The sequence below is a fragment of the Mytilus galloprovincialis genome, chromosome 3 (assembly GCF_965363235.1).
Source record: "Mytilus galloprovincialis chromosome 3, xbMytGall1.hap1.1, whole genome shotgun sequence".
Taxonomy (NCBI): domain Eukaryota; kingdom Metazoa; phylum Mollusca; class Bivalvia; order Mytilida; family Mytilidae; genus Mytilus; species Mytilus galloprovincialis.
The window spans coordinates 91,801,015-91,814,366 of NC_134840.1; the positions used below are offsets into that span (position 1 = coordinate 91,801,015).

The window sequence follows — 13,352 nt, forward strand, 5'->3', positions numbered from 1 at the left end:
TTCATGCGTGAAATTATGCGCAGTCGAATAGTCCCGAGCCACCTTAATAAAGAATTTTGATATTTTTTATGGCATTATGACATTTTCTATGGGGAAAAAAATTAAACTTTGTTGAACCACAAGGCAATCGAGTTAGAAAGTCAATGTGAATAGATAGAATAGTCTGAATAAAGTTTTCCATGCAAAATTTGTTCAAGGGAAATAACTCTTTCTTTCTTATTTGTGTCTAACAAGCTATTTATTGGTATCATTGCAATTTAATGTAATTTTATAAATTTGAACCCCAAATCATACAAATGATTCAAATTCTACTGTGATAAATAGAGTCACTTATTTACTCAAAATGACAATGTTTATATGAAATGGGCAAATGATAGTGATGTATGGAAATGAAAATGAAATGAACACCATGGCAACATTCAATGTATCCAATAATCGTCATGGTAACAAAGGACATATACATAATCCATAAACCAGCTGGAAAATCTGCAATTCATATTTGTAAGTTTAAATATGTGTTAAAATAGCATACATTTAAATATGATATGATATTTTTACAACAAAACTTCAGAAGCCCCTGAACTCTTTTCAAATGCACAATATACACACCTTAAACAAGCATACTATCCTTTCTTTATCATAGTTTTTAAAATAAGCAGTTAATGGAATTCTGTAACAGTTGTGGGTTTTAACTTTTCAACACATAATCAACATATGAGGAACCAGTAATTGCAATTGAAACCATGAGCAAATTAAATTGGACCACAGTATTTTGTTTAAAAAAGAAAACAAAGACTTAAAAAACAGTTCCATAATTTTGAACAAAACATAAAATATCTAATATCTTTTGCACATAGATTTATTGAAGACTTCGGATGTACAAAATCTATAAAAAAAATGTAAATATTTCTAAGGAAAACAAGTGTGGACACAAAAATCAGTGTGAATAGTAATTGGTAAATTTATGTTTAGTAAGTTTGACAGTGCTATTCTAAGGAAAACAATTTCCTAATCAGAATTCAAGCTTATGAAGTTTTACTGTATTTCTTATTGTTATAAATAAGCCATTATTTGGACAATACTGTAGACATGTTGTAATAGTTTAAAAAAATGTTATGGCTTAAGCATGATTCTTTTGGAAGCCTGGAGTTCAGCAATTAGAGCAGCCTTTCCCCTGAATAAAGCTTTACAAATTCAAGATGTTGCCTCAACAGAAGCTACAGGGGACAGCTTAATGCATTCTATTTAAAGCTATTTTCTTTTATTATGTTCATTGATTTGTTTAAACATAAATCTCTATATACTAACACATTTTCATTATGTTCAGTTTAATTGGATGTTATAAACAGGTGTACCCCTTGACTTTTGACAAATTAAAGACAACACTTTTGTATATCGATAGACAAACTGATATAAAACAAAATCAGATCAATTCAAGAACAGTTTTTAAATAAAACCTTGCTGTGCACCAAGGTAATTTGGGTCAGACTGGATTGCAGTAACAATGAGACATGCATGAGGTTGAACAATTGGTATTGTTCCTACTTAGATTTGAACAAACCACATGCAAACAAAATGGCCCACAAGTAAATGCTTTCCTGTGTAATACCATCAATCCATACAGTATACTATATACATCCATTCAATATATATTTAAATGTGTACAAATGGTGATAAAATGTATGGATCTGTAAAAGATGTTAATTCTGCAGCAAATGCTAAATGAGATATTTTCTTTCTTTTAAGTGGTCCTTAGTCACTAAAAATCAAAATCGATTTTTACTGATGATCATGATACAGTTACATGAAGTGCCCAGTACCACTCCTAATGATTTGATCAGGATGATTGACATCTAAATCCAGTCTTAACTTTTCCCATTGTTGAAGGCTGTACAGTGACCTATAGATGTTAATTTCTGTGTCATTTGGCTTCTTGAGAAGAGTTCAACATGACCACATCTTTTCTATATTTAAACATTTTTTTGAGAGGATTGTTTAAAGAAATTTAAAAGACAAATTGAATAAACCAAAACAAATGTCTAAACAGGTGTTCCAGAGTAATGGAATGAGAGGAGTAATCTATAAATACAATCAGTTACAAGAGGTAATAATTCTAGTTAATCAGAAGTCATATACAATATGCAATTCAGAAAGGAAATTCTTACCTGTGATTTCAACATCCACTTTGCTTGAAGATCCCTGAGTGTCAACATTGAAATAAGCTGTCTTGTTTAATGGAACCAAACTGAGGCCGTCACCACTAACTGTGGCCCGTCCTCCACCAAATATTTCTACCATGTATGGTGATCCTGTAATAGATTGTTATTTATAAAATTATTATCAAATGCCACTTTTACCTTGCTTGTAGTCAGCACTATTTTTCACCCCCATCCATTTCTTTTCTATCTGTTACAGAAAGTACCCAAGTTGATGATATGAGACTTTTTTTGCTAAAAATTGCAAATGTAAATATTCATTGATTGAGTTTATTTCTTAAATGTATTTATTCCTCAGACATATTTTGCTAATGCTGTGGATTATTACCGATACATGTATATCATAAATGTATAGTACTTCAACCTGCTCTCCATATAATAGACTATAATTATCAACAGGAAACCATAAACTGTCAACCTCTTTTTGTCTTGCTTCTTTGTAATTTTGAAAGTAAAATATGCTAAATATTCAAAGTCAATGAACCACGACTGAAGGATCAGGGTAAACTTATCTCCAGGGAAATGAATTGTCCCATTGCTCATACAATTGTGGACTAAATATTAAAGACACCATTAATGGTTCCCCTTTAACTGACCCAATCACAAACTTTAACAGTAAATTTACACATAAACTATCCAAAAGTTTCAGTCAATAAACCATGACTGAGCGGGTGGGGTCAAATAATCGTCATGGAAATGAGAAGTGCCAATGCCAACACCATTGTTGGAAAAAGCATACCTTAATTTCGTTTTTTTAATTGTCAAGGCCAGACAATAAACATTAGTTGAAACAATTCTTCTTTAAGAAATATTTTCATCTTTAACCTTTAAGAGTAATAAAGTTGACATGATTAAGGCTGATGTAAACTTTTAAAATCAAAATAATTTTACCTTTAACCTCAGTGCTGTTAAAGTTGACGTGAACTTTGTAGATTCCTGCTCCTTGTGGTGTAAAGTTTATCCTATTAACTCCCCTGCTGTCTTCTGTTACATTAGCAGGAACTCTTGACCCCTCATACAATATATTCACATCAAGGTCACCGTCACCAGCACTTGAGTGATCGGCTGAAAAGAGAAGTTACCAATGATAATGAAACTTAGGCAACTGATTTTCTCACAAGACTCCATATGTACAGCAAACTTCATCAACGATAGAGAAAATTTACAACCATAGACTAATCTTAAAACAAGCCTTTAAGTCATACTTGATATATCCAAATATGTTACAACACATACATCATCAGCCATTACTTTATAGACATCAAAGTATACATGTAATACAAACTGCTAACAGCAGTCAAAAGTGACACATGAAAAATAGGGTAACAAAAAAGAACTATATATACATGCTCTTCCCTATAAAAGGATCTTTCTACAGCATATTTATTTGAGAGCGTACAAAAGAAAGTAATTTATTTATTTACTATTTATCCTGCAATTGGGTGTCCTACTATACAGATACAGCCCTACAGATATCGCTATGCTGTATCTGTATACTATACAGATATCGCTTTAAAGCTCCGCCCACTGCCGGACTGAGTATTGTTTGAACCTGTGTGACCTCAGAATGTGTATTCCAGTTGCATTCCAATGACGATGACAATTCTTGAATGTGTATGATTGTGTTACAAAATCAACCATGTCAATTTCAGCATGCATGTTTAGTGAATGTCAAGTCTGAAGCGTAGGACAACTCGTACACTTCTGTTTCAAAATTGACAATGTTTTGTTATTTGTTTTTACTGTTGAAATTAGTTGTTATGTTAAAATAGATAATTATTCACCTGGAGCTATGTATTATTGTTGACCATTCGAGATTCTTTTTTGCGAACCCGTCTTCAGCGTAATGTGTGATTTTAATATTACTACGCGGGCCTCAAGGGATTACAAATCGAAAATAAATGCTAAATATGTTCGTTTTTGTGTCTTTCAAAACACAATCAATATACAGAATTAATTGCAGGATAAAGACAATAACTGTTTAGTGTCTTTAAATATCAGCTGTATTTGTACTCGGCTCGAAACAGGTGTAGTAGCTCGCTAAAAGCTCGCATACACCTTGTTTCCTAGCCTCGTACAAATACAGCTGATATTTAAAGACACTAAACAGTTATTGTCTATATATATTGCAAGAGAAACCATTTTTGTTTGTATTTATTCAATCAAATAATTGAACACAGTAACAAAACCATGAATGAAAAAAAATACCAATTTGATTCTATATTTACATAAGCTATCAAAGAATTTTAATTAATTATGACTTATTCAATTTTTTTTTTTGTCCTAAGTATGAACTTAATTTGTTAAGCTGTAGATACATTTACAGAAAAGAAGGATCCATCAAGAATTAGGGTACAATGGGCAATCTGAGTACACTATCATTAGGTAAGTGTTTACCATGGAAAGTTAGATCCGATCCTACAATTCCCCCCTCTAGTCCATAAACTCTCACTGAGGCTGGATCATACACTACAACTGAGTAAGGACTTCCACTTATGTGTTCTCCATCATAAAGGACTGACAAGTTCCAAACACCTGAAAAATTAAACAAATGAAATATCAATTTGTTCTAATCTCAATTTATCATATAGTTTGTACCGAAAATCTGAACCATTATTTCATCAAAATTTTATTTTAGCTACATAACACTCAAATAAATGATGCATATTATTATTTTCTTATTCATTTTTCAAAACCGTTTACTTAAAATATACCACTTTCATAAAAGCAACAGAAATAAAGAGTCAACCTAAGAGTGAATGCAGTGAATAAAAATTGCTTAAACTATGGGAGAAAACTCACAATTGTGAAATGAAAATTATAACTGGTAATTGATAAAATCAGTACAATTAAGCAGAAGTTCTTGTCCATTTTTAATTTTAGCATGAATGCACTGATATTTTTTAACCCAATTTTGTTAAGGTGGTACCTAACACTACAGGGAGATAACTCTGTAAAATCAGCTAAATGTTTTAATTAAGGTAGATCATAAGTAAATATTTTTTGAGACAGAATTTTCTTATACTTAGCCAGAATGAAGATTTTAATATGCTCTTTTCAAAAATATAATAAAAAGGAGGGGTCACCGTGCTATTTTTCAAGCTATGAGTCGTTGAAAATTGCCTTAATTTGGTTAGATTGTTCATGGAAAAACACATTTGTGTGCATAAAAAAAAATCTATGAGATAGAATTTTGAAATAAATTGTGAAAAGATAGGTTTTGTAACATGTTTTAAGAAAATAAAAAGAAAAAATGGTGTCACCGAACTTGTTTTCTTGCTATAAGTAAAAAGAAAAAAATTCCCTATCTGTCCAGTATAATTTTTTTACTAAAAGAGTTATCTTCCCTTAAATGGCTGGTTTGAAAAAAATGATTCTAAAAGCAAGAAAAATGATACTTGTTTAAATATTTTGGATTATACAATAAATTGCCAAGTTTTCTTTATATTATTAAACAGTCTAACCATTAAATTGCCAATCTGTCATCAAATTTGCAGATCTAGGCAAATAACTAGACCGATTTTTTACTGTGATTGTTCAATCCAAGATGGCGGAATACCATGAATCTACCTTAAATTGTGTTGCTAAGGGAATATTAAGCTTCTCAATGATCAAAATTAGTGTTTGTCAAACTGCTATGTAACCAGTGTAATTTTTCTGATAAAATGGTTGGCTCAAATTTTTTGAAATTTTTATATTTTTGTCAAAGGGTCAAAGTAAATACTTTGTCAAAATTTTATAGAAATTAAACAGCCAAATTAATTTTAGTGAAGGTGTTGGGTACTACCTTAAATACCTCATTTTCAATTATGATTGGGCTTATTTAAAATTTCCTCAAGAAGCAACAAATAATCTAAAATAATTAACAATTGGTATAATAAATTCACAGACTATGTCTTGAATATACAGTACATCCTGCCATACATACCAGCTTCAGATGGTGAGAAGTTAACAATATATTGTCCGTGTCTGTAAACTGCAGTGAGATTTTGAATCCTTCCACCAGGTGACTGGGCCTCTACTCTCACATCACCCTGTCCTGCTCCAGAGGAATCAACCTATTAAATGTTATAATTATAAATATCAGACATTATTTCCATGGAAAACTTTTGTTAGGTCAAACAATCCTTGCCCCAAAAAACTTGTCTCCTTAATTCCACAAAAATAGACTGAACAAGTATCCTCAAGCTGTCAAACCATTAAAGCCACAACATATCTAGAATCAAATGTGATTAGGGTACACTAGCTTCAAAATTATCAGAACACATTATTTAAATATCAATGTATTGGAATAACAAGAGACTCTATCATAAATTATGTTTCTTTAAACTACTCAGGCCAATTCCAGAATTTATGCTTTATAATTTTTGTTTCAATGACTTCTGACCTTTGAAACAATGTTGAGCAAAGAAACAATGAAATTTTTGTAAAGTTATATTTTTCAATGTATTACACTTTTACTGTTACAGAATGTTTAAGACTACTTACCTTGAGTTCTGTAATCATTCCAACAGGACAAGACTCCACAGATGTAAAAGAGATCCTTGACCTATCAGCCATTGATTTGAAGGTCACAGGACATCCAAGGATTAATTGATTGTTGCAGAAGACACTTAGCTAAAAAACACAGCAGAATTGTTAACATCGTTATAACTATACCATGCAAATTAAGATGACACATGTTAATACATGCATTTATTAGATTGTTTCATCTAAAGGTCAAAGAAGAATTTTGATGTGTTTGACATTTAATGTAGAACCTGTCTACAATTAAAATTTTGTGCTATGTGATAAAAATATATATAAGATTATAGTTTGCTTGGATCTATTCAATAAATTGTCAGTGACATTCTAAGGTTAAGGGAGGGATGATTACTCCATAACATTTTTAACCCAGCTACATTCTCCAAGTGCATGTTCAGTCAACAGTCTGCAGTAATTCAGTGGTTGTTGTCACTGCAGTGTGTCATTTTTGTATTCCAATTATGTATTTTGTCATAAATCAGGCCATTTGTTTTCTCATTTTATTATTACACATTTGGTATTTTTTGGGCCTTATACAGCTGCCAATATAGGTGTACCTCATTGTTGAAGGCTGTAAGGTGACCTATAGTTGCTGACATTCATATGGTTAGGACTATAGTGAATAGTTGGCCCATTGCAACCATGCCACATTTCCCATAGTTTTGGATGTATCATGAAAATGTATCATTTATCTATTACCCTATGAACTCCTGTTTCCTCAGGTGTAAAAAGGCCATCTCCAATACTACCAGTCCAGCTGAGTCTGACATTTGGGGAGGAGTCTGGACCTTTGATCTCAGCTCGGACATCTGATGGTGAAACATTATCATCTTCAATCCTCACAGAAAAGTTGGACTGAAACACAAATGCATATATGAATAAAAAATATACTGATAAGATTTTTTTTAAAATCATATGGTCTACATCTAAACAAAAACTACTCTTTCTTCCAACAACAAAAATGTCAAAAATTCTAAAAAAAAAAAATATAAATTTACGTTCACAACTATATAATGATTTAAATAACTAAAATTAATTTATCATCCCCATAAAAATTAAAACAGGACCATATTTTGCCAGCAAATTCAACTAAATTCTTTAAAACAGTTACTGTTAAAATTGAAATACTGCTCACAAATCCATTTTTTCATTCAAAATTTACTTGCAGTTATCTGTGGAAATAATGCATATAATTTCTTTTCTTTACCATTTGATTAATTTTGTTTTATTATATGATAAAAATCCCAACTGAAATAATTTAATAAAGTTGAATTTCCATATTGCTCCTCAAAAACAGGGAGAAAAAAACCAACTTTTTCAACCACTGAAGTTCACATGAAATAGACATAATTATTAAATAAATAAAAGTGCATGCTCTTCTTTAAAAATGTTATATCAATCTAAATACAAGGATAATTCTAGGTCTGAATTTTAATGTTAGAAAAGAGGTACAAAGTATAAATATCACTTAAATAATGGCTACTGTTGTAAAATTATGTAAATCAAAATAAACTGTGTGTCCCATGACATCTGGAACTTGTTTCTGTACCAAAAACAATAGAACAAAAAAACATACTTTATCTTTTTTCAGTAATCTCAAAATATGAAACTCTAAAAAAAAAAAAAAAACAATTTGTATGAATTTTGTTGTAAAATACTTTCCTTACATATAACAAACCAGTTGAAATAAAATTGTATTCATGTTTTCCCAGACAAACAGGACACAGCAGTCAATACAAGAGGTAAACACACAAGATTATGCATTGGTTATAAGGAATTGTTTGTTAATTATAAAGCTCAGAAATTGTAACATCTACTAACTGTTAGCTTATTTAATACAAATTCAAAAGGCATAATCAGTACACATATATTGTAGGTCCTACAGGAAATATATATATATATACATAAATAGGGCTCCAAAAACGTAACTTTTCTGTTTATTAACATGAATAATGTGGACACATAAATATGTCTGCCTTAGTTCAAAATAACATTACATTTGTAGGTAATTTAAAATAGCATAGAGGCTTTCAGTTCATATAATCAGATGAAATTTATTTTCATATCAAATACTGGCATATTATAAAAATTTCCAAAAAACAAAAACAAAACAAAAAAATATCCAATATTCTGGTACGTTTGGTACACTATAAAAGTATTGATTTTTGTGAAATCCATTTTTTTCTCTTTTATTAATCACTGCGTATTTGCAAGTATTTAATTTCATTTTCATAATATAACAAGAGAACTTTTTTTATACATACTTATAAGTAGCATTTACTTCAAAATCAATACTTCAACAGTATATGTATAAATTTAACTTTTATACTTCATGTAACGGAAAAGCAAGACCTCTGTTTCGCAATTATTTCACAAAGCAAGCAATTGTTTAAATGACTAATTCTTATGCATCTACTTATGCATCTAAATAAAGTAGCATCTGATAGTTTTATAACACACTAATACAACCAGTGTACTTACCGTCTGCACCCAGCATGTACCAATATCAAAAATCATCATTTAGTTAATTGAGTCTTATTTTTATTTTGTGTTAAGATTTGGTAATATGTGCTGCAACTTTACAGAAATTTCATTCAAGCAGAAAGCAGTTTTATTGAGTAAAAACTAAAAACAAAATGAACCACTTAAATAAAATATATATGATATTTCAAAATGGATGTTGAAATGGTGAAATAATAATTAACTGTGCTTAATTACAAAACTATTAACTATGGTGCAATTACACATTGGTATGGGCATTGGAATATATCAATTAATTAGATTCTCACATGGATTAACCTCATTTCTATCTCAGTTGAACAAAAGAAAATGTTTAAATGAACTTTATTTTGAACAGTGTCCATAATAATGACATTGTCTCAATTAATCCTGATTTACTGCAAATGTATCAAAGAAAAAAATAATGAGAAGTTATGATTATGGAATTTCAAATAATAATCAAAAAAAAAATACTGTAAATTCAGAAATAATTGTGAAGTTAATGCGAATAATTTAACTGTGAGTATCGCAATAAGAAATTGCATTCTCATATGCCATACATATATCTGCATATTTTAGTATTCTTGAACATCCATCATTAAAAAATCACAATATCAAATACACACAATACTTTCTGAATTTGCAGTACTGCAATCTGTGATGCACATTTTCATGGGGTATTGTATTCAAGAATTCATCACATTAGCAGTTCAAATGCATATATTCTCATGAAAGTAACAGACTACCTTTTTATACAGTTCCTTTTGAGGGAATATTTAAGTATACAGCATTAATGAAAATTAACCACAGGTGAAATTTTCGATGGCTCGATTAAGTTATTTTACTTTGAACAACTGAGATTGGCTGTGAGTTACAGCATTAGTCTTATAGGCATTTCTGATGAATTATTATTATGTAACATATAACAGTTGAATATAATATGGTGATTAATTTGCATAAAGGTTACTGCACTTATTTGTTTATTTTGACTCGGACATACACACCTCTAACCCAACATAAACATTTTTTGGTGGTGATGATAAAACTACTCTTTCAGCTGGTGTTTTTGTTGGTTTGAAATCTTTGAAGTAGGCAGCGTATGCCATGATTCCAATATGGTCTACTTCTGGGTCACACATTTCTTTAGCGGTTAGTATTGGATTAACTCCAAGTCTTTGTGCTGCTTCCAAGCCTTTAAAAAAAATTATGAAAAATAAAGCCATTTAAAAGTATTTTTTCTTCTTACAGCTTTCACACACCCAGTTTTTCTTCAGCTTTTACAATTTTAAAACAAAAATGTCACTTGCTGGGCTAAGAAGCAGCAAATACCACTTTTCAAGTCTTTGGTTTTACTGAGCCAGGGATCAAATCCACAACCTCTTTTGCACTCTACTAGGTGAGCATACTAAAATGAGACTATAACAGGGCTGGAGCAGATGCGTCCATAAGACGACCAAGTGGGTTTTTTTTATTCTATGGAATATGTAAGAGGATTTTTTTATTATTGTCATTAAGGATTTCTTTCTGTTGAAAAAGTATAATATATTGGCATAATATATTTTTGGCAACATGCAGTACACAAGGTAAGAGTGCCAGACAATTCCTTGTCTTCTAAACAACTAATTATATAAAGAATGTGTGTCATTTGCAACAACTTAATATATATTATCAAATGATTTACCTTTTTGGATATTTTCAGAATTTGATCCAGTAAGATTAGGAACATTTTCTCCCAATGATTTAACAAGGTTGGCTAACAAATGTCCGTCCTGCCAGTCAGACTAAAAACAAAAAGCATCCATTTTTAAACAGACTTCAACTTAACCACTAGACACTCATTGATATAAGACTTAGCTTAGAACTGCCTTAAAATTACATGTATTTCAATTTTTTTTTCTGCATAATAAACAGGTAAATAGTATAAAATTACAATTATTCATCCCACACAATTTGCTCAAAGAAGCTTTTTAACATCAAATGCCTAAAGACATTTTATTATAAAATATTTCTCTGTCTTGCTTTTATATTTAGATATTTTTCTACATATTAATATTGAATTGATATCTGTTATGCACAAACAGCATATACAGATTCAGTTGAAAATGGATACATATTGACATTAATCATATTTAGAATTCAATTTCAATGCATCTGCTTCTATGATGAAATTTATATTGTTTATATCTTGCATACATTTTAGAAAAAAAAATACAGGTCAAAATAGCATATAACCTTTCTTTTTTAAGTTGGAAAATTGATCCCTAAGTGAAGACCTGTGACATTAAGTTATCCAGTAATATGAAGCTTATTGAATAGTTTCCTCCCCTGGCAGTTGAGAATACAATTGAATACATTATATCTTCTTTTTTATATTAAAGGCCATTGAAATATTTTTCATGTCATTGGGCATCGACAGCAGTATTAGTTACATTTGCAAAAGTTAATTAAGACATCGGCTATATAATGCATGTATTGCTGTTATCTTTTATTATAAAAAAAATCAAATGAGAAGATTTTTCTGAAATTCATAACTTGAATAGTTTATATTCTTTCCCTCAAATTGCTTTAGAGGATTTATTCAGTGTGTGTTGTGTTAGCATAGGTCTTATTTGATTTAAATTGCACTGGATACACATGTATACATACATGTATGATATAAGGAGAACGAATTCTCTGTAACATATATATCAAATGTTTCAAATTTATTGTAAAGAAAATATATTCTGTATTTTATGAAATGACTTACAGCAAAATTATTGCATGTTCCATACTTCAGAAGGCTCTGTATTATTTTTAGTGTGGCAAAATATCCTGGAGAGTCAATTTTCATGAAATATGACAAATATGTCATTCCTGATAATTCATCTAAATCTGGAGATGCAAGATCCTCTGGCCTGACTACTAGTGGGATATCAAAGTTATCCTTCGCCAGCTGCATTGCAACTCGACAGTTGTCAAGCCTGGAATAGAAATGTCAGCAACATATTGGCTGTGTTTCAAAATCAACTGCACAAAAGCAGGACTCAAACCAAGGCAGATTACCCTAGACTATATTTGTGTGAAGTACAAAATTTAATCAGATACAGTGTAACCTGTGTTATCTGACACACTGAGGGACCAGAAAAAGATGTCGGGTTAAACAGGGCGCCAAAATAATCAGTTTTTTTCTGCAAGGCTAGGCATAATTTGGGACGATAGAAATGTGTTGGTTAAAGCAGGATGTTGGAATACACCTTATCGCTAATCCCGGTCGCTTGAACTTTTGACGCATACAACAATCACTTTTCCATTGTGGCGTCAGATATATTGTTTTATGACATCAAAATTTGACGGGAACCTGTGTGATATCCAGTAATGGGGGACAAATAGAGATAAGGTGTATACTCAGGTGTCGGATAAGGCAGGTTACACTGTTGTTATTTTTCTAACCTTATAGGGGGCAAGGTATTTTTACCGACTCCTCATATGATTATGTCAGAAATTAAGGTATGAATTATAACAACACATATCATCTTCTTATGGGTAATGTAACCTACCAATTGGTTTTCAGGCGGATGAGGCATTAAATAATTTTCTGTTAAAAATCTTTCCATTTGTGTCATTCACTTGTGAGTAAAACTAGACAGATGCCAAGAAAAATATCATATAATGCCATTTACTTCTATTTCTATTCAATATTTAATTTCCCTAGCTATTATTTGAAGCTTACCCACTACTTCTGCTCATGTGCCTCCAATCAGGAGCTAATCCTGGTCTACAGAAATCTACCAAGGCACTGAAAAATGTAAATATACAAGTTTCTCAGGGTCATAAATATTAAATTGTTTATCTGTATTAGTATTATCCGTAACAGTATCCTGAAACCTTTGTTTGGCAATGGATGATATTCTTTGTAGGAAAACATCACCAGTTTTATAAACAATACATTTATAGATCCCAAATAGTAGCTTCAAAGGTATAAATATAGGCAACAGTAGTATACCGCTGTTCAAAACTCATAAATCCATGGACAAAAAACAAAATCGGGGTAACAAACTAAAACTGTGGGAAACGCAATAAATATAAGAGGAGAACAACGACACAACATTAAAATGTAACACACACACACAGAAA

General features: G+C 30.8%; 1 protein-coding gene across 3 annotated transcripts in view; it reads right to left on the minus strand.

Moving 5' to 3' along the window:
- LOC143069377 (filamin-B-like) overlaps positions 1 to 13,352 on the minus strand; it is a 61,421-nt gene that overhangs the window by 37,594 nt on the left and 10,475 nt on the right. For all 3 annotated transcript variants that reach the window (XM_076243972.1, XM_076243973.1, XM_076243974.1), the window contains exons 3-12: positions 12,949 to 13,014; positions 11,986 to 12,199; positions 10,921 to 11,020; positions 10,244 to 10,431; positions 7,440 to 7,595; positions 6,705 to 6,833; positions 6,145 to 6,274; positions 4,614 to 4,751; positions 3,108 to 3,281; positions 2,166 to 2,309 (exon numbers count right to left, since the gene is read on the minus strand). In XM_076243972.1, coding sequence (XP_076100087.1) covers positions 2,166 to 2,309; positions 3,108 to 3,281; positions 4,614 to 4,751; positions 6,145 to 6,274; positions 6,705 to 6,833; positions 7,440 to 7,595; positions 10,244 to 10,431; positions 10,921 to 11,020; positions 11,986 to 12,199; positions 12,949 to 13,014 — 1,439 coding nt within the window. The remainder of the gene's footprint in view (positions 1 to 2,165; positions 2,310 to 3,107; positions 3,282 to 4,613; positions 4,752 to 6,144; positions 6,275 to 6,704; positions 6,834 to 7,439; positions 7,596 to 10,243; positions 10,432 to 10,920; positions 11,021 to 11,985; positions 12,200 to 12,948; positions 13,015 to 13,352) is intronic.